The 19,816-nt window shown below is 54.5% G+C and overlaps 3 protein-coding genes across 3 annotated transcripts; 1 reads left to right on the plus strand and 2 right to left on the minus strand.

Annotated features, from left to right (window-relative positions):
* The first annotated feature begins 393 nt into the window (after positions 1-393).
* Positions 394-976, plus strand: IL17B (interleukin 17B). Its single transcript, XM_058035015.1, has 2 exons — positions 394-650; positions 772-976. Exons 1-2 carry the CDS (start codon positions 394-396, stop codon positions 974-976), a joined length of 462 nt encoding a protein of 153 aa, XP_057890998.1.
* Positions 977-2,149: 1,173 nt separating this feature from the next.
* Positions 2,150-5,090, minus strand: PCYOX1L (prenylcysteine oxidase 1 like). Its single transcript, XM_058034908.1, has 6 exons — positions 4,976-5,090; positions 4,517-4,723; positions 3,912-4,086; positions 3,622-3,833; positions 3,393-3,533; positions 2,150-2,880 (listed from the first exon to the last, which is right to left on the minus strand). The coding sequence occupies exons 1-6, from the start codon at positions 5,088-5,090 to the stop codon at positions 2,222-2,224; spliced, it is 1,509 nt and encodes a 502-aa protein (XP_057890891.1). The 3' UTR covers positions 2,150-2,221.
* A 2,363-nt stretch (positions 5,091-7,453) lies between these two features.
* On the minus strand, positions 7,454-18,532 carry GRPEL2 (GrpE like 2, mitochondrial). Its single transcript, XM_058034909.1, has 4 exons — positions 18,452-18,532; positions 14,358-14,526; positions 13,208-13,289; positions 7,454-11,279 (listed from the first exon to the last, which is right to left on the minus strand). Exons 1-4 carry the CDS (start codon positions 18,517-18,519, stop codon positions 10,921-10,923), a joined length of 678 nt encoding a protein of 225 aa, XP_057890892.1. The 5' UTR covers positions 18,520-18,532; the 3' UTR covers positions 7,454-10,920.
* Between the last annotated feature and the right edge of the window lie 1,284 nt (positions 18,533-19,816).

Below are 19,816 nucleotides of genomic sequence, written 5' to 3' on the forward strand. Positions count from 1 at the left end.
AGAGGCTGCCCAGGTACAGCCTGAGCTGGGTCACTCCCCACTCAGGGTGGGCAGGGAGGGGACAGGGCACGGCTCGGGCAGGACAGGCAGGGGCACTTTGGGGAACACCAATTGCCAGCTGCCAGCGGGGTGAGGGGCAGCCACACACATCAGCTCATCATGAGCGTGCCCACCACCCCTGCAAACTGCCCTCAGGTGTTTCTCACCTGCAGGCCAGCACTGCCTTTGGGCACTGAATGCGCCACCTCAAAGCCGATGTGGTCCTGCCATCACCCGGTGACCCCTGCGAGGAGGGAGGGCTCCCCTTCCATGCCAGTCCTGCAGCACAAGCAGCCTCTCACCATCCTCATCCTCCTTCTTCCTCAGCTTCTCCTCTGCATCTTCACCTTTGCCATGGTCCTGGTTCCCGCAGCCAAGGACCAGAGCAAGGCAGCCAGGGGCAGAAGGGGCCTGGCACGGGCACCCACAGCCCCCCCTGGCCTGGCCTGGGCCCCGGAGGAGCCCTACAGCAGCATGGCACAGTACCAGCACAGCATCCAGGACATGGTGCGCCAGCTGAGGAACGGCTCCGAGCCGGGGGACACCGAGTGCCAGGTGAACCTGAGGCTCTGGAGGTCCAACCGCAGGAGCCTGTCCCCCTGGGCCTACAGGTGAGCTGGGCACAGCCAAGTGGCTCTGTGCCAGCTGTGGTGGCTGTGGCAGGCTGTGAGGCAGAACCCACTTCACCCCAGCACCATCTCTGCAGCCTCGTCCTGTCTCCCTCTCCTCCAGGATAAACCACGATGCCTCACGGATCCCAGCCGACATCCCCGAGGCGCGGTGCCTGTGCGGCGGCTGCATTAACCCCTTCAGCCGGCAGGAGGACCGCAGCATGGCCAGCGTCCCCATCTTCAGCCGCCTGCCCGTGCGCCGCCTGCTCTGCCCGGCCCCGCCGGGGCACGGGGCAAGAAGTGCCACAAGAAGTACCAGATGGTGATGGAGACCATCGCCGTGGGCTGCACCTGCATCTTCTGAGGCTGCAAAGCTCACACCCTGCAGCTCTCCCAGTGCTGGCCGTTCTACCCAGCTTGTTCTTGCTTGCCCAGCTTGCCCGGCCCTCTGGGAGAGGCAGCAGGGTGAGGGGAGCTCCCTGTGCAAGAGCTCCTCAAAATCCCCCTGCAGGATCTGTCAGCCCTAGCCCCAGCCCCAGCAACTGCTCTGGGGACACGCAGGGCAGAGACAGCCCTGGGATCAGCATCAGGATCAGCATCAGGATCAGGATCAACATCAGGATCAGGATCAGGATCAGGCCTCCTCCCTTCCCAAAGTCCCCACTTCCCTTTGTTTGCTCCATTGCTGCAACAGCTCCTGGCAACACCCAGCCCTCCCGTCCTTCCCAGCCCTCCCATCCTTCCCAGCCCTCCCGTCCTTCCCAGTCCTCCCCAGCCCTCCTGTCCATCCCATTCCTCTCCAGTCCTCCCATTCCTTCCCGGACCTCTCCTGTCCTCTCCAGTCCTCCCACAGGTTCCTCTGTGCCAGGCTGGGCAGCCCAAGGAGCTGGGCAAGCTGCTGGTGCTTTGGGCAGCTTCTGAGGTCTCAATAAAGCGCATTGCTGGCCCTGGTCTGAGCTGCCCCTGCCCTGGCCCCTCACGCTGCCCCTCTGTCCTGCCCAGCTTCTCCCACAGAGGCTCTTCTGCGCCCCAGACACAAGCCTGGACACCCCCAGAAGCACAGAGCACCTGGCAGGAGCTGTGAGAGCCCTCCCTGCATCCCTGGGGCACAGGAGCGGGGTTGGTTGGGCTCCAGGCATGGGAGAGGCCCTGGCATCTCCAGCCCTCCCTGTGAGGCTCCCAAGGGCAAAGCCAGGAAGGCAGCAGAGACTGGTGGGAGCTGGGAAGCTCGGGGGGACCCATCTGCTGCCAATGCCAGACAGCCTCAACCCTGAAAGCCCCCCAAGATCCCTCCCAAAGCCCCCCAAGATCCCTCCCAAACACTGCGGCCCTTTCTCAGGAGAAGGCACAGGCTCCTTTCCAGCAGAGCCTGGGGTGAGGGAGCAGGGAAACTGAGGCACACAGCACAGACACAGCAACACTGGGCAGGAACTGTATTCCTGAAGGCCTTCAAGTCATTGGGACACAGCCTGTCCCTTGTCCCCCAGCCCCCCCCGGCCTCCCCAAGGCAATAAATACTCCCCAAACTACCACACGCCCCAAAGCTCCCGGCCCAGCACCCCTCAGCGGCCTCACAGCTCCGTCTTCACCTTGTGCATCAAGTCCTTCTGGTCGATCTTGTCCAGCTGCTGGTGCCAGCGGTTGTAGGCCAGCAGGGCCACGTTCTTGGCGGCCACGGCCGTCATCTCCATGGAGCTGGCCACCCACTCCACGCCGCTGAGGTAGAAGAGGCTCTCGTGGAGCGCGACGGGCGGCAGCGCCTTGGCGGCGTCGTAGCGCGGGTACGTCGGCCACTCGGCCACCTGCACCGAGTAGTAGGACCTGAAGAGCGTCTTCAGCTGGGGCTTGTCCAGCGGCCGCGGGGACAGCACGCGCCACACGGCCGCCTCCTGCGGCTGCTTGCGCCGGAACGCCGCCGACACGTTGACGGGGCAGATGTTGTCCATGGCGTGGAAGAAGAGCTCGGGGGTGTCGGTGGTGAGGATGCTGGTGAAAGGGAACAGCTTGGGGTCGGGGAAGCCGAAGTAGGAGGAGTTGAGGTAGCCGTGCACCACGGAGGTGACGGAGGGCTGGAAGGATCCGGGCAGGTCGGCGATGGGCGGGTCGAAGTTGTCGAAGGTGAAGTTGCTCCTGCTGGGGTGCAGCGGAGTCGTCAGCACCACCAGGTCGTAGAAAGCCGAGCCCTGGCCTTCGGGGCTCTCGTAGTGGACCTGGTACAGGGCTCTCCCCTCTGAAGAGAGACAGGGGACAGTCAGGAGCAGCCCTGAGCCCCGGTGGTGCTGCCCTGACTCTTTTTCCCAGCCTGACCTCCATCCCTTGGTTTCCAGCACATACCACAGCACCCGATGGTTATGGATGAGTTTCTGATGCCTTAGGGTGGCAGAAAGGCTTCATTAAGACATAAAATGTTTCCAGAGAGGCCCAGTCTAGTGGGGCAAAGAGGGCTGGGGGAACACAGGCCACATCCCAAGCCCCAGATATTTTTCTGCTGTGGTGGAAGGGGGAGCGAGCCTGCAACAAGGATGGTGCCACAAGAGAACCTGATGGACCTCAGGAGGGAGGGAGGGCAACCTCAGGGCTGAGGTTGGAGCTGCAGGGTCCCCACTGCAGAATCAGACAAAGGGAGAAGGACAGACCCTGAGGCCCTCTCCCAAATGCCTCACCAGGACCAGGATGCCCTCCAGCCACAGCACTCCCATGCTGCCGCCACCAGCCTCCCACCACAGCCGTGCCCAGGCTCACCCGAGCCGTGCAGGGAGATGCCTGTCACCCTGGCTGAGATGACATTGGCTTTGGTCAGCTTCAGCAGCCCTGAACACACCAGCTTGTTCCCTCCTTCCACGGCCCAGGTGCTGCCCTGGGCTCCCGCCAGCGACATGGCCCCTGCAGAGAGGAAGAGGAGGGTGGCTCCACAGCGTGGCCGCAGAGGGGACACTGAGCAGTGTCACACAGCAAGGGGAGGTGGCTTCACCTGCGAAGGCGGGCACCAGCACGGACTGGCCGTAGCTGGAGCGCAGGACGGCGGCGATGACATCGTCCACGAAGCGCTGGGTGACACCGACCTCCAGCAGGGACTCGGCCACCGAGCGCTGGGTCATGTTCACAAAGGCCTCCCCGCCCAGCGAGCGCAGCAGCTCCTCCAGGCTGGAGAAGGCGTAGCCGTGGGCCTGGTACTTGTAGATCCTGGAGGGGACAGGAGCAGGGGGCACCGGTGATGCCCTGGTGCCAGGGACACCCCCCCAGCCCCACGGGCTGTCCTACCTCATGAACTTCTCCATCACCTCCTCCACCCACATCTGCAGGCGCAGGAAGCTGATGCCATAGTGCCACCAGAGGCGGAAGAGGTTGAGCAGGTACCAGTCGGTCTCCTCCAGGACGAAGTGCTCCCCGCTGAAGATGGCGCTTTTCCCGGCCACCTCCCGCCGGTGCTTGAGGCCTGCGGGAGCACAGGGAGCGTGTGGCTGGGTCCCACCCTGGGAAAGAGCACCACTGGACACATCCCAGCAGGGACAGGGGCAAGGGTGCTCTTGGAGGAGCATCAGGAATGAGGGACCCCAAGGCACGGGTTCCCAGCCACATCATGTTGGGGTGTCCCATGGAGCTGCTGCTGCCAACTGGGACAGACTGGCAGGAGTTTGTGAACAACCACCCAACACTAATGCCAGCAGACCCCTGATGGTGACCACCCTGTCCCCTTCTCTCTCCTGGGCACAACAGGAGAGACAGCAAGGGGATCACCACATTCCTGGCTGCCAAGGGGGACTGGCACAAACCCTCCCCACTACCCCAAGCCCAGAGCCCGGGGGTGTCCAAACACCCCAGCCCAGCGAGGCAGGCCATGCAAGCGCTGGGATGCCCAATCTCACCCAGGATCTTGACGAAGTCCTGCATGTGGAGGCTGAGGGCGTGGATGGAGGCTCCGCGGCTCTCATACTGCTGCTTGTTGACGGTGACGGTGGCCAGGCGCCCTCCCACGCCCGCCTGCTCGTACACGTCCAGCTGCACCTGCGGCCCGAAGTGCTGCTGCAGGAAGTACGCGGAGGCCGAGCCCCCCAGCCCGGCGCCCACCACGGCTGCGGGCGAGAGCGGCCCGAGGCCGGGTCAGCAGCGCCCCGGGGCCGAGGGCGTCCCGCCGCTCCCCCGGCCGCGGCGGGGATGGGGATGCGGGGATGCGCGGGGACGGGGATGCAGGCTGCGGAGGGGTACGGAAGGATGGGGATGCAGGAGGGGTACGGAACGCTCGGCGCCGGCCCCGGCGGGGCGGGGAGGCGGCCCGGTGCTGCCGGTGCTGCCGGATGCCCACCCCACCCGGGCATCCCCCGTACCGATGGAGCGCGGCGCGGCGCGGGCGGCGGGCGCGGCCGGGAGCGCGGCCAGGAGCGCGGCCAGGGCCGGCAGCAGCGGCAGCGGCAGAGGCAGCGCGGCGGGCGGCGGGGCCATGGCGCGGAGAGCGGCGCCGGCAGCGCCCGCCCCGGCCCGCCCCTCCCGAGGCTCGGCCCCCGCGCCCCCCGCGCCCGCCCCGCCCCGAGCCCGGCACGGCCCGGGAGGCGGCACCGGGCAAGGCAGGGCGGGGAGTGGCGCTGAGGGGACACGGGGCACGGTGACACCCTGCGACAGCCCCTGCCGGCATCCCCCGGCCAGCATCCCCTGCCGGCATCCCCCTGCGAGGGTCCGGCCTGAGCTGCCCCGGCAGCACCGCGCTCCTGCGAGGGCCCCGGTGTTGCCTGAGCACCCTAAGCACGTTTTCCATGTGCTCCGGGTGATGCTCACACAGCTCGAGCCCTGGTGCTGCCAGAGGAGGTTTTCCATGGCTCCATGTGCTCCAGGTAATGCTCACACAGCTCGGGTCCCGGCAGAGCAGAGCAGGCTGGGTCCTGCCCGCCTCATGCAGCAGCAAAGGCGTTTCCAGCTTTCGCTCGGACTTTCTGCCCTGGGCAAAACAAGGAGCCTGACAGCGAGCGGTTTGTGCCAAGGGCATCCCACGGGAGCCCGCTGCTCCTCGGATTCCAAAGGATAGCAAAGGCTGAGTAAAAACTCTCGAACAGGTTGGACATGTAATTACAGACCCAGAGCCTGCTCCAGCCCAGGGCTGGCTCCTTACCAAGGGACAGAATTTTGTTGGAGAATTCATCACTTTGTCTCCAGGAAACACAACACGAGCACAGGCCCCTTCCTTTCCCCAGCCAGGAGCCACTCCAGACTTTCTGCATGGGGAGCACGTACAACCCTGAACCTCAAGGCTGAATATTGGGGTGGGCACAGACAAAAATTACCCCTGCTCAGCTTCCCCTCACAATGGGCAGGATCACACTGGGATGGAGACATGATGATCCCAAGCAGCTCAAAGCACAGCACACAAATATCTTTGCAGCACATCTCGGGTTTTAACAGGCTCTTACTTAACCAGCCTGATTTCCCCAGGGCTGTGGGCGACAAGAAATGCGCTGTGCACACAGCAGGGCTCCCAGGCAGGTCAGCACTGCTCCCAGTCCCCACCCTGCTTGCAGGAGTTTGGATATTTTATCATGCCATAAGCAAAATGCTCTGCCCCAAGCCCTGAGGCTTTGCTGCACATGGTTTGAGAACTCCCAACTCTCACTGTTGCTGCAGAGAAGAACCAGCAGAGCCAGAAATTGCCTAATGGCAGCAGCAGGATTTCCTGGGCTGGATGAGGAAAAGCCCTGTAATGGGCCATCCCCCCTTTGCTGGCAGACCTTTAGCACGGAAATATTGATCTCACCCCCGTAAAGGCTGTTTGTAAATGGTCTTTTGCAAATGCTTTCTATTGCAGGGAGAAGTGCCCGGGGGCATCCGGAGCTGTGGCAGAACAAGGCCCACCCACACCAAGTGCCACGGTGAAAGCAGGAATGGAGGCCCAGCTATTTTTGCAGAGAAGGAAGTCTGTTACAAACACACCCTCACAGAGAGAGCCTCGTCTTTCCTCCCACAAATCCCTGAAATCACAGCCTGCCTGTGGGTACCAGTGTGAAGGTATGCTGTAAATTAACCCACCCTTAACTGCAGTGCTGCACAATCCCTGGATTGCTGCAGCACAGCACACACAGGGGCAGTGCCAAGCAAAGATAAACCCAGAGATCCAGATTTCAGCTGCTGGCAGAGCTCTGCTGAACCAACCACCACCAGAGGCTGGCAGAAAACATTTCTCTCCACTCTCGTCCAGGAGCAGACACAGCAGAAGGTGTGGAAATGCCTGGGCAGGTTATCAGTGCAGGAATCACTGACACCATCCCTGTGTGTGTTATCAGTGCAGGAATCACTGACACCAACCCTGTGTGTGTTATCAGTGCAGGAATCACTGACACCAACCCTGTGTGTGTTATCAGTGCAGGAATCACTGACACCATCCCTCTGTGTGTTATCAGTGCAGGAATTACTGACACAACTACTGACACCATCCCTGTGTGTGTTATCAGTGCAGGAATCACTGACACCATCCCTGGGTGTTATCAGTGCAGGAATCACTGACACCATCCCTGGGTGTGTTATCAGTGCAGGAATCACTGACACCATCCCTGTGTGTTATCAGTGCAGGAATCACTGACACAACTACTGACACCATCCCTGTGTGTGTTCTCAGTGCAGGAATCACTGACACCATCCCTGTGTGTGTGCATTTCTGGCAGTCCTCCTAAAACACCATTAATAAAATGCTCAGCCAAATGCTGCTGTGGCTCTGTCACAGACAATGGGACCAGAACAGCCCCAAACCTTCCCATGTGCAGCCCCAGCTGGCTGGAGCTGGAATGAGCAACAGTTTGGGGCAGGGAAAAAGGCAAGAGAAGTCACTGCAATTCTTCTGTTTTATTAGCAAATTGACAGGATCTGGACAGCTAAAGGAAATCAGACCTTTCCAACATCAACTCAAATGTTGTTGTCAATTTCTTGCACTGCTCCCACACATCTCTGTCTTTCATACAGCCAGAACCTTTGGGTAAACAAAGAGCACAGAAACACACAAAAATTACAACATATACACCTTTTCCTCCAACCTCAATGGCCTTGGGTTTTTGGACATTAGCAACGCTTTGCGCTTTGTTCGTTTGACTTTGCAAATAATAACAAAACACCTCGAGTTTTAAAATAAAAAAATACTACAATATTCACAATATAAAACTTAAATACTTTTTTTTTTTTTTTTTTTAATTAAGGTACTGCTAGGAGCTATTGAGTGATCACAGCTCTCCCAACAGAAGCGCTGCTGCTGAAGCATTGGAAGTTCATGTTCACATTTCATTCTGCACTGCTCCTGGTCAGAGTTCAGATCTTGCCATGCTCATGACAGTGCCTCTGGAGACTTGTCCAGGTGTGGAAATGACTAAAAGGTACATGACACTTCTCTCCTCTGCTGTTCCTGCCCTGTTCATGTATTCCTGTGTTTTACTGAACAGGCACTGGATAAAGTGACTGCAGAGGAGCAGCTCAGTGCCCTCCCTGCAGGAGTTACAGAAACAGAGCAGAAAAGGCAGCAAGAACCAAGGAGAAATTCAACCCACCCTTCCACAATCTCATCCAGGACAAAAAAACATCATTAAGTGTGCTTGAAAGGCAAAAGAATCAAATTTTACCTGTGAAATCTAGATTCTGTGATGGAATCCAGGTTTGGTTATTTCATTTTCACTTCACCTTTCAGAGGAAGCAGAAACTGGGACAAACAACAGCTAGAGGATTTATCTCTTTGGTAACATCTGTGAATGTCTCAGCATTGCCTCAGTTTCACAGGAACCATAAAACCTGACACGATCCTGGAGAAGTTTTGGAGGTTTCACTGGGAGAAGAACTTGCCCCAAATTAAACAGGGCCTCTGTGAGGGTGGGGAAGATTGCAGAGGAGCTGGATCCCTCAGAGCCCAGCTGCATGCAGCCACACTGCAGTGCCCGCAGACAGACAAACTGATAAATCATCTCTCAGTACAGACAGGAGGTCTGGAGTGCATTTGAGGGTATTTCCTTAAGGCAGAAGTGGGTGAACACTGGCTGAGGAGACAGGCAGAGTTGGCAAACCCAGGTTGGAGTGGCTGTAACATTTTTTTCACAGTCCAGTGGCTCCATGGGTGAGTTTAAAGAGGATTTGGATCCCATCACTCCTGGTCACACTCAGCTGCAGCCTCTCTGTGACAGAAAACTGTCTGTAGTGTAAAATGCCTGTGCTTCTGTTTGGGTCTTTACAACTAAAGTTTCACTTTCAAAGTTGGTTTCCAGCTCTCCCCTCATACTGCAAGACTCAGCTGATAGAGCAGGGGCTGAAGAGGCAGCAGAGACCACACTGTTCCAGCTGAGGACATGGGTTCCTCACTTTTGAGGAAGAACAGCCACATTTGTAGTGTCACATTTCATACTTTACCATTCTTCTCTGGAGAAACAGCGTACCCTGGTGACCTGCTCAGCACAACAATGGATAGGAAGTCCTGTTTATCTCTGAAACTTCCAAAAACACGGCAATGATACAAGACACTGAACAAGGTCTGCCCATGAGCTAAAGCTGCCAGAAGTGCTGTTTCAGGGCTGAAATCTCCAGAACCTGCTGCACAGAGGCAGAAACCCACACTCCAAAAAGGATCCACTGCAGACTCACATCACATCTGCCACTAAAAAAGGTTGCACAGAGCAGGTTAGAAATGTGCAAGTTACTTAAATTTCTGGGGTGCCAACCCACTAAACTGCACACAGCCTCCCCAGGTGAAAGACTGGCAGTATTAAAGGCCGTGACAATCCTGAAGTCCACCACAAAAGGGTTTTTCAGCTGAAGCGTCTAAAGGAATAAAAGAATAACAAATTTTTTTCCAAACCAGGGATGGCATCCACTCTAAAAGTAAAGCACTTTTGGAAGTGCATTTGTCAGGTTATGGAACCAATTCCAGAAAGTAAAAAGGAAGGAATGAACAAATCAGTAAAAAAAGCTGAAAACCAACCACTCCCGGTTTTGTGGCTTAACTGTTCTTCTGTCATTTGACTGCTTGCTGCTCTGCAAAGGGTTAAATTCTGATCCTCCTCATGACTGCATCCTTTCAGCTGAGATAAATGAACTCCCAGGCAATAGGGCCAGTGGGAAATACATATGTGCTGTGACAACAACATGCCTCCAACCAGGAGGACAGCTCGAGGTCAGCTTTCACTTCCTCAGCCTTCTGCTTCTCTTGCTTTCTTGTCACTGCTGCTAAAATTGGTTCAAGGGCACTTGAGACTTTGGAGCAAAGAAGGTTTTTCTCCTTGCATCAAAACCCAAAAGGTTTCATATTTACTAGGATCATTGAAAGTAGAATCAGAATATGGACTGGAAGTTGGTGTAATCTGAGGATCTCTACTGGAGAGCTGAGAAAATAGAACAGTGCAGATTTCCTGCTTAAGGGCACAGCTCCATTTTGCCAGCAGCTGCAACAAGAGCACATAGTTTATCATGCTTGAAAGCTGCACAAATACCCACCAGGGAAGAGAAATTACTCTCCTCTAAAACATACATTTGGGTTGGAGATTAAGAGATGTGAGGACAGTTTTCTGGCTCCACCGCAAATCACCGTTCCCTGTTTTACCTTTGGGAACAAAGAGTCAAGCTGGAATTTTACCTGGAGAAGGAATATTAACATTAGTCTGACCCAACAAGTGAATTCTTTTTAAACCCTCATCTCTATTCAACTCTAGTACAACAGAGATGCCATGAATTCCAGATTGTTTTCCTGAAGCAACATAAGAAAAAGCTGCCCCTAAATGTTATTTCAAGTGATCATCTTCGCCCCATCTGAGGGGTGTGGGGACAAGGGAAGACATCAAATCCAGGTGACAATAATACTCATCCCTCTGGACTTTTCCCAGTGCTTTGCACATGAAAAGCCTCACCACATCCCTGTGAGGTAGGTCAGTATTATTAACAGTCCCTTAATACAGCTGTGGAAAGTGAGGCAGAGAAGTTCCTTTCCTGGAGGCCACTGCAGGAGATGGAACAGGGAGACAAGAAGAGAATTTCCCCTTCTCTCCACATCTCCTGAAGAGAATTTCCCTTTCTCTCCACATCTCCCCTTTCCCCATACAAACCACGGAGAAATAAGCAGAGAAGGAGGAGGCTACAGCGCCCCGAATTTCTGACAAACAGCAGGACAAGCTCCAAGGAGGATCATTAAATACGCGAGTACCTCAGAAGGAACGGCGGCGACCCCGAAGCCATCCCACAACGCAAACGCAGCTCAATAAATAAGTAAATACACAATCTGCGACTGTCCCCAGCCCAGCAAGGTCCCAGTGGAGACGCCGGAGCCCTGTCACTCGTGTGCCTCCACGGCCACGCCGACCAGCGCGTGGCGGATGGTGCGGCCGTGCAGTTTGTAGCCGTCCTGCGTGACCAGCGCCACGGTGCCCGGCCGCATGCCCTCGGCTGGCACGTGGCAGATGATCTCGTGCTCATAGGGGTCGTACCTGCCCCCCACGGGGTTCATCTTCTGCAGGCCGTGCTTGGCAAAGACGCTCTGCAGCTTGGCCTCCAGGAGGGACAGCCCCTCGTAGATTTTCTGAAGGGCGGGGCTGGGGTCGCTGCGCTCCTCGGCGTGGCCGGCGGCGCTCTCGGCCGTCTTCTCCAGGATGTCTGCCACCTCCACCAGGTCCCTGCAGAAACTCTGGATGCCTGCAGGAAGGAAGTGAAGGGCACCTTACACAACATCCAGAGCTCCAGCACCAAGGGCACACAAAGGCACTGTGGTTTGAAGGCAGCTTTACAGCTGCTCATTGATCTGAAGTTAATTTAGCAAGACCAGGAAGTGTCTTTTGATTGCTGGAACCAAAGCTTCAGCATTAAAAGTAATCTAAAGATTCCCCAAACCAAGGTATATGCAGGAAATGCACATCCATCTATGACCATATATATATTTGGTATTCCTGACAAAACAGAGCATTAATGTCTCACTCCAAACAGTTTTTTGCAACTCAGATTTGTCATTTAGGACTCTGCTCCACATCCCCTGCTCCAGTCCCACTGACATAATTTTGTCACACACATGCCCATTCCACAGGGAATAAACACAATGGGGGGAAGCAAAAACAATGCATGGCTATTCAGAAGTACAAAATCCCCAATTTATTCATAGCTTAAAACCATTGTGGAAGGACTGAACCAAAATGGTCCTTGGGTTGGTCATGAAAAGCCAGGCAGGTTTTGTCATTTGAAAATACTGACAAAAGGGTTAGACTGGCTGCATTTCCAGCAGTGGTTTCTTGCACAGTGCAGAAATTCCAGGAAAAGCTGCCTCCCTCAGTTACATAAATGTCATAACTCCCTGACTGGAATGACACATTAGGGAAACAGAGAAAATGAGGCAATAGTCAGGTGCTGTCTGCAGCTGTACATGTGAACAAAGGAGAGGAAGGAGATGCAGCAAAGCAGCAGACAGAAGCCCAGCAATTACCACTCATTTCATGGAATCAGAGTCATTCAGGCTGCTCAAGACCTTTAAGATCATCAAGTCAGCACTGCCAAGGCCACCACTAAACCTTTCACAGCCTTCCCAACACCTCCAGGGATGATGTCCCAACCTCTTCCCTGGGCAGCCTGTGCCAGTGCTTGGCAACACTCTCAGTGAAGAAATTTCTCCTAAAATCCAATCTAAACCTCCCCTGGCACAACTTGAGGCTGCTTCCTCTTGTCTTACCTCTCATCAATTGGGAAAAGAGACTAACCCCACCTTGCTATGATCTCCTTTCAGATTTTCCTCTTATCTATATATCTCCAAGTCTCACTCTGTGAGCAATTTCTAATAAAGAACTTATTTCTTCTTCATGCTACATATCAAATCCCAAAAGCTAAAAAAAACCCTCCAAAATCAATCATCCTGTTGTTGATTATCTCCAAACTCAGCAGCCATTTTATAGCACCATGGGTGGAAAGTAAGAAAATACAGCAGCTCTAATTTCAAGGCTGCTAGAATTAGCTAACAATAAACCTCTTGAGATTCATGCATTATGGAGAAAAACAGTTTTTCATTCTCAGAGATGGCTCTGGCACAGTGCAATGCCTGAACAGCACTTTCTTCCTCCCTCACCTGCTTCTGCTGCCAAAGCTACAAATCCAGCTCGTTTCACTGATGCTAAAATATTTCTCTTAAGACATTTTAAACATCTAATCTAGAGATTGACAACTACTGCCCCAGGCTGCATTTACCTCCAATGAACTGAAGCACAGGAGGCTGTTAATACAGAAAAGGAGATCACAACCTGATGACACAGCTGAGTATAAAATGCACCCTGCCAGAGCCAATCCTCAGCACACAGCAGAGCCTGCATTTTCAACCAAGTCAGCAGAACTAAACTCAGCTGCAATGGGACTATTTTAAAAAAATAGTCCCAATTCTGTGATTCTGTGGGTAAACCTGATAGGACAGGACACAGCTGGACACAGAGAAAAAAACAGTGATTACGCCCAGATATCAAGAGTCCAGGCCAAGCATCACAGCAGGCTTTGAAATAAACGTGGGAGGGCAGGACAGGGGGACAGAAAGCTGCTGATCAGCATTTTCTGCTCAGGCAGGCCAGTGCAGTAAACACAGCTCTTCTGCTTACCAAAGAGTTTGGCATCTTCCACAAACTTCTGTGTTCTCCTCCGGACATTTTCAGAGTCTGCCAAAGCTCTGCGGTATCGCTCCTGTAAGCAGAGGGGACACATCAAACCTGCAGGTGAAACCCTCTCTGACACTGCAAATCCCTCAGGAAGGCTTTAAAGAGAGAAGATTGTACTGGGCTGCTGCGTTTTCATACAAAGACAAGTCTTTCCACTGATTAACCAAAAACTGCAACTCTTTCACAAGACTCAAGGCCAAAAAATATTCTGGGCACTGAATGGCTGAATTCAGTTGAACAGCCATGGTCAGGCTGCTGCTGAGATCCTGCTCTCTCCAGCAGGCAGCTCTGTGACAGCTGATTTCTCACTCAGGGCAGCATTCTCAGGGTGATTATCTCCAGAACAGCCCAGTGCTGTGGCATTTAATCCTCCCTCTGTCACGTGTGCTCTTCAATATAGAACCTGATTTCCATCACACACAGGCACTTAAAAGGGCTTCCCTTCTCGGATAATCTGGATCCAGTGTGACATAAAGCTGTTAAGGAGTGTCCAAAGGAGGGGCATGAGGATGGGGAAGGGTCTGGAGAGGCCATGGAGGAGCAGCTGAGGGCACTGGGATTGTGCAGCTGGAGGAGGCTGAGGGGAGACTCCTTGGGGGCTGCAGCTCCCATCTCTGGGGCAGGACCCAGGGAAGGGCTGGGGCTGGGCCAGGGCAGGGTCAGGGCGGATTTTGGGAAAGGTTCTTCCCCAGGGATGGGCACAGCCTGAGGCTGCCAGAGCTCCAGCAGGGCTTGGACACCACTCCAGGGATCCCAGGCTGGGATTCTGGGTCTGTGCAGGGCCAGGATGATCCTGTGGGAACTCAGGATATTCCATGATTCTATGCCAACATGCGACACTAACCAGCACGAAGCTACTGCCACAAGGCTGTGGAAGAAGTGACCAGCTCCAAGACACAGCTTTTCCTGCCAGGACCACATCATCAGTGCCCTGCTGACAGATGGTGTTTTGGGTGGAATTTCACCCTCTCACACGCAGGGCACAGCTGCTCTGCAGCTCTGTGTGTGTGTGTCACAGCATTTAGGGAAAAATCCGGGGCTGAAAAACAGACCAAGCCAAGGGGACTGAAGCAAAGGCACCCAGCACACTCACAGTTAAATCCCGGACTTGCTCTTCCAATTTGATGGCTTTGTGCTCCAAGGCACAGTCAGAGAGGGGGTGCTTGGGCTCCTCACTGGGCTCCTCTGGGCCACACTCATCTCCTGTGCTCCTCTGCTGAGCTGCAGTGCTGAAAGCACAGGGGCACCCTCTGAAATACAAACTAGGGACACAGAAACAAAGTTGAGTAACTTCAGGGTCCATGAGAATTCAAGATTAGTGTCAGCATTAAAAGCAGGCTCTCTTAAAAGAGGTACACAGGATTCTACACACAATTTTAGTTCTTGGGAAACACAGACAATCAGCAAAGAAACACAAAGAGGTGGTTTTAATTTCTTTTATTTTAGACTAACACGGCACACAGAGGCTTTACTCCACTTCTTTGGCATACCTTCAAAAGAGTCAGATTTTCACAGAAACACAGAATGAAGTTGGAAAACACCTTCAAGGCCACCAAGTCCAACCTGTACCCAATCCCCACCTTGTCACCTGCCCAGAGCTGTGTGTGTCACATCCAGTCATTCCTTGGACACTTCCACCACCTCCCTGGTCTTTTCCAACATAAATAATTCTGTGATTCCCTGACTGTGTTTCACTCCCCTCTTACTACACTTGCTTTTACAAACCAACCTAGACAGGGCTCATTCCTGCCAGTGTGAGCCTCAGCTCCACCTCCCTCACACCAGGAAGAATCTGCAGAACAAAGGAGAATTTACTTCAAACCAGCTCCACCCAGGAAACATTTCAGTGCACACCTAACAAGGGAGGGTGTATTCTACTTTTTTGGGAATACCTGGGCTCTTCCTCTGAGCAAAGCTTTCAACACCCCCATCGTGCAATGTTTTATATCCCCTCTGTGCAATATTTTCCATTTATTAAGTGCATATCTACCTCGTGAAAGGGAGCAGAGCCCAGAAATCCCTGTGCTGGCAGCAGCTCCACTCCCTGTGCTTGTACAGAACAATTCCACTCTGCACAGAGATGCTAATTTAGACCCCAGAATCGATTGAGCTGAGTTCACATTACCAGGCCTGCACCATGAAGCATTCTTCCTCTCTAGCAAGGCTGCAGTGCTCAGGTTCAATGTCACACAAGTGCACAGAGTTTGTTCTGGGGTCTATCATGAAGCCTCAGTGCTCTTCAGCTGTTTTGCCCCCTTTACTCCAGTACTGGAGCTGAGCAGAATTGAGTCTCAAGGAGTTAAACAAGCTGAAAAAAAACCCTATAAAACAAGAGGACTTTTCTCTCAGCGTCCCTGAATTGGTCTGCTGATAGATCAGATCAGTGCAAGTGCCAGTGCCAAAGAGAAGCCAAACATGTGAGGTGTGGGGCAGGGAGGAGGTGTCCCTGAGGGTTTAGACTGGCTCAACCCTCAAAGCCCAGCTCGAGAGATCTGTATCTGCCCCAAGACCACCAGGCATCTCCGCCCAGCCCTGTTTAACAGCCCAGATGTTTCCTCATTTAAATCCTTAATAGCAGGGTGCTAAATGTCCCACAGCACTAATGACAAACTTCCTCTCCCCACCTGAGGACATTTGCATGTACAGTTTTTATTAAGTGGGGACTTAAAGCATCACCTGTATGTCAAACCACTCCTTTTCAACAAATTATGTGCCAGATACAAACCTCAAAGTGCTTTGTCTACTTACACTTGCTCTAGAGGAGGATGTTCCTCAGACTAATCTTTAAAGGGTTCCAGGAATGGCAATACAGGAGAAAAACCCCACATTTCATCCCTGGCTGCTGTTTGGGGCACAAGACCCCATCTTGAATGATTTATTTTGAATGATTTTTAAGATTCCTGTCATGTTCATTTTATTGACTGATTAACAGCACTTTATCAAAGTTAGAGAAAGTACATTAAACTAGAGGGGAGGACAGAGCAGGACCCCTTCACCAAACCTTCAAAAATCAATCTGAGGCTTTGTTTGCACATAAAAACGTCCATGGGAAGCAGCAGCTCCAAGCTTTATCCTTTATCATCTCACATTTCATTTCAAAGAGCTGCAGGGATGCAAATCAGCCATGCTACAGCTGAACCAAAGAACCTGAACCGCAGCTGAGAAATCTCGCTGGGCCCCTCAGAGGTGAAACTCCAGCGTTTTAAAAATAGGCTGTGCAGCTCAGTTAACTCCTCTGCCCCCCAGATGCCAAAGCTGGGGAGGCTTTTCCCTTGCCGGTGGTTGCTGGCAGGGATGGGTGTGTTCTGCGTGGGAGAGGGGCATGGAGCAGCCGGTCCCTGCTGCCTACGTGGAGCAGGGAGCTGCCTGCATGGACTCCTCTGTGCAGCCTCTGAACCCAAATCCCAAATCCCCGAGCAGGGACATGCCCCGGCAGTCACATGCTGCCTGCAAAAATCATGGCCAAGAAATCCCAGCTGACTCCAAAGGGAATTCTTCAGGTTTGTTATGCGGGGTTGAAAATGCCGCTCGATTGACTCCTTGCTGCGGGATGAAAGGAATTCTCCCCAACAAGTGGCAGGAGCTATTTACAGCCTGTCCAGTGACTGGGCTCCATCTTCCAAAGTTTGATCACAGCTGCCCTAAAAATAGGCATGGATCCCACGGGAGGAAGCTGACAGATCCCGAAGTGACAGACACGTGGAAGTCGCGGGGCGTGTGAAGGGAGTTACACAAGTTGGTGTTACAGAAAGATTTACAAAGCGATGTCACAGAAAGCCAAAGAGATAAAAGAGAGGAGAGAAGTTGATTGCAGCCATATGGCTTAAGCCAATTGTCCTTCAAGATTAATATTTCAGTGATGAGAGAGGGCTTCTGGTCGGAGCTACAGTGGTATCATCACCCCTTTCTGGAGCACCCGACCATTCCGAAGTGACAATCAGCTCTCTCTAACTCAAGGGTCCTTCCCCACCCTCCTGGAACACTCCCTCCTCCTCCTCCCAAATCAGCATGACAAAGCTCTCGAGTGCCGAGACACACGGGAACATCTGCACTGGATTCAGCTCTGATGAGGCTGCTTTGGAAGGAAATGTAATTACTGCCAATTCCTCCCCGCTGTTTCATCAGGGAGTGTCTGCAGAGATAATACAGCGCAGGGAGGGGACGGTCCCGCTCTGGGGTGGCCGCACCTCGAGAACCGGGGCAGTTTTGGGTGCCAGGATGTGAGAAAGACCTACAGCTCCTAGAGAGGGACACACAGGAGGGTGAAAGACACATTGCATATTTTTCAGGGGGGCAAAGCAGTTTTCACTCACGTAAGAGGGAGAGTTTCCTGACACGCATCTACATTTAGTCCCAAACACAGCTGCCTTTACTATGTGCTGCAGATTTATTATATTACATTTAAACAGTATTTTAGTGATGCTTCTAGAAAACAACAACAAAAAAATTAACAGGCATTTTGGCTTTTTTTCTTTTCACCTGCCCACACTTTACCCAAATAACCAAAGTATCTTTATGGATTTTTCTTTTCTAAGCTATATTCCATGATGTAAAAAAGAGCATGAGTGGACATTGTTCCTGTCTAAATATTGACACAATTAAATGGATTCTCTTCCCGCGACCCCCCAAAACACACTGATAGCACATGGGCTGCCTCACCACCTGAAACAAAACCCGAGGAGCACATTAAACCTGAATAATTAATGAATAAATTAAAGAATAAATGGTTCCGCCGGGCGAGACACAGAACCCACCCACAGTGGCAGGAAACCACCTCCCAACGTGACTTATCGAGCGCGGAAACGCTTTGCCTTAAGAATGAACATTAATTTCCAAAAAAACCACTATTTCGGGAAAAGAGCTCGATTGTGGGGGGTTATTTCTGCTCCAGGGCGTTCTGAGGAGCGCAGAACGGCAGCGCGGGGTTTCGGGGGTGAGATGGGGAGCGGCAGGGGATGATGGAGCCCGGCGGGGTCTGGCTGCGGGCTGGGGTCGGGGTCCAGATCGGGCCCGGGTCGTGCTTGGGCTCCGGGTGTGGATCCGCTCCCGCTGCCGCCCCCGGCGCGGCGCCCGCCCGGGCCCGGCCCCGCGGCGCTGCCACGTCTGTCCCCGACACCCCGCGGCTCCGGGCCACCCCTGTATCCCCATCGCATCCCGGCCCGGCCGGTCCCAGCCCGCCCCACGTACCTGCCGGTGCCGGCCTTGCCGGCCGCGGGCAGCAGGGCCCCGAGGCGCCGCAGGGAGCGGGAGGCCATGGCCCCGCACGGAGCGGCGGAGCAGGCGGCGGCGGTGCGCCCGCGGCAGCGCCGAACTACAGCTCCCACACGGCCCTGCGAGCGCGGGCGGGCCGGCCGAGGGGGCGGCGTGAGGGGAAGGCGGGCGGGCATGAGAGGAAGGCGGGCATGAGGGAATGGGGGGCGGAGAGCGCTCCGCCCGCCGCCGCACATGCGGCTCCGGGAACGCGGGACTGTGCTCCGGGCACAGCGGGCCAGGACCTGGGGTTTGGCTCCGGGAACCCAGGACTCGGCTTCGGGCACAAGGGGCCGGGACCTGGGGTTTGGCTCCGGGAACCCGGGACTGTGCTCCGGGCACAGCGGGCCGGGACCTGGGGTTTGGCTCCGGACACGGCCGTTCTGCCCCTATACTCGGCTCTGAGACCCAGACAGAGCTCCGGTGTGCCAAGGATCAGAGCTGGACACGAAACACCGGGTCCCTGGAGCTCGGCCCCGGTCACCTCTCCATCCCCCGGTACTCTGATTCAGCCCCGGCCCGAGGTCCTTCTCCCTGTGGAGTTCGGACCTGGATACGGGTACACAGCTCCGGGTCCCTGGGCTCGGACATGGGTACATGGCTCTGTCCCTTGGGGCTCGGACCTGGTCCCCATAGGGCTCAGAACCGAACACAGCTCCCACTGCTGGCTGGACAAGTTTAAGGTGATAACAGGGCAGGTTTCACCTCTAGTTCAGGAAAGGACTGGAAGAGACCGCGAGTGTTCCCTAACTGTGATGAATAAACGTTAACCAAAGCCCAAAGCCTTGGTCAAAGTTGCGAACAACTGCATGGTGAAGGATGAGGGGGAATGGCTTCAAACTGCCAAGAGTTAGATGGGATATTGGGAAGGAATTCTTCCCTGTGAAGATGCTGAGGCCATGACACAGGGTGCCCAGAGAAGCTGTGGCTGTCCCAGCTCTGGAAGTGTCCAAGGCCAGGGTGGATGGAGTAGATAGGAACCTGGGATAGTGGAAGGTGTCCCTGACCCTTGGAACAAGATGAGCTTTAAGGTCCCTTCCAACCCACTCCAGTCTGGGATTCTCAGGGAGCTGCTTGTCCCAGCAGCTGCTGCCACAGCGGTGCTGAGCCCAGCCCAGCCTCTTTCCCTGGGAGCAGGAGCAGCATTCCCACCCTGTTTCCTCAGCCACAGGACCGGGCAGGCCAGTGCCAGTGTTTTTATTAAAAGCTGCTTACCTAGGTGCTAACACAGGGCTGTGGAAGAGCGAGCTCCAGAGGTTAATTGTGGCAGTCCATGGCATGAGAGGCTGATGGTGACTCCCT

Source organism: Melospiza georgiana, chromosome 15 (genome assembly GCF_028018845.1).
Source record: "Melospiza georgiana isolate bMelGeo1 chromosome 15, bMelGeo1.pri, whole genome shotgun sequence".
Classification (NCBI taxonomy): Eukaryota; Metazoa; Chordata; class Aves; order Passeriformes; family Passerellidae; genus Melospiza; species Melospiza georgiana.

What these genes read in the sequence shown, in the direction of transcription:
- IL17B (XM_058035015.1), top strand. Translation starts at nt 394, where the DNA reads ATGGTCCTGGTTCCCGCAGCCAAGGACCAGAGCAAGGCAGCCAGGGGC. An exon ending in CTGTCCCCCTGGGCCTACAG is followed by an intron (nt 651 to 771) that starts GTGAGCTGGGCA and finishes CCTCTCCTCCAG; the next exon opens with GATAAACCACGATGCCTCAC.
- PCYOX1L (XM_058034908.1), bottom strand. Translation starts at nt 5,090, where the DNA reads ATGGCCCCGCCGCCCGCCGCGCTGCCTCTGCCGCTGCCGCTGCTGCCG. An exon ending in GGACTTCGTCAAGATCCTGG is followed by an intron (nt 4,087 to 4,516) that starts GTGAGATTGGGC and finishes GTGCTCCCGCAG; the next exon opens with GCCTCAAGCACCGGCGGGAG. An exon ending in GCTGGTGCCCGCCTTCGCAG is followed by an intron (nt 3,534 to 3,621) that starts GTGAAGCCACCT and finishes TCCTCTCTGCAG; the next exon opens with GGGCCATGTCGCTGGCGGGA.
- GRPEL2 (XM_058034909.1), bottom strand. Translation starts at nt 18,519, where the DNA reads ATGGCCTCCCGCTCCCTGCGGCGCCTCGGGGCCCTGCTGCCCGCGGCC. An exon ending in AGCAAGTCCGGGATTTAACT is followed by an intron (nt 13,290 to 14,357) that starts GTGAGTGTGCTG and finishes CTCTGCTTACAG; the next exon opens with GAGCGATACCGCAGAGCTTT. An exon ending in GGAAGATGCCAAACTCTTTG is followed by an intron (nt 11,280 to 13,207) that starts GTAAGCAGAAGA and finishes TCCTTCCTGCAG; the next exon opens with GCATCCAGAGTTTCTGCAGG.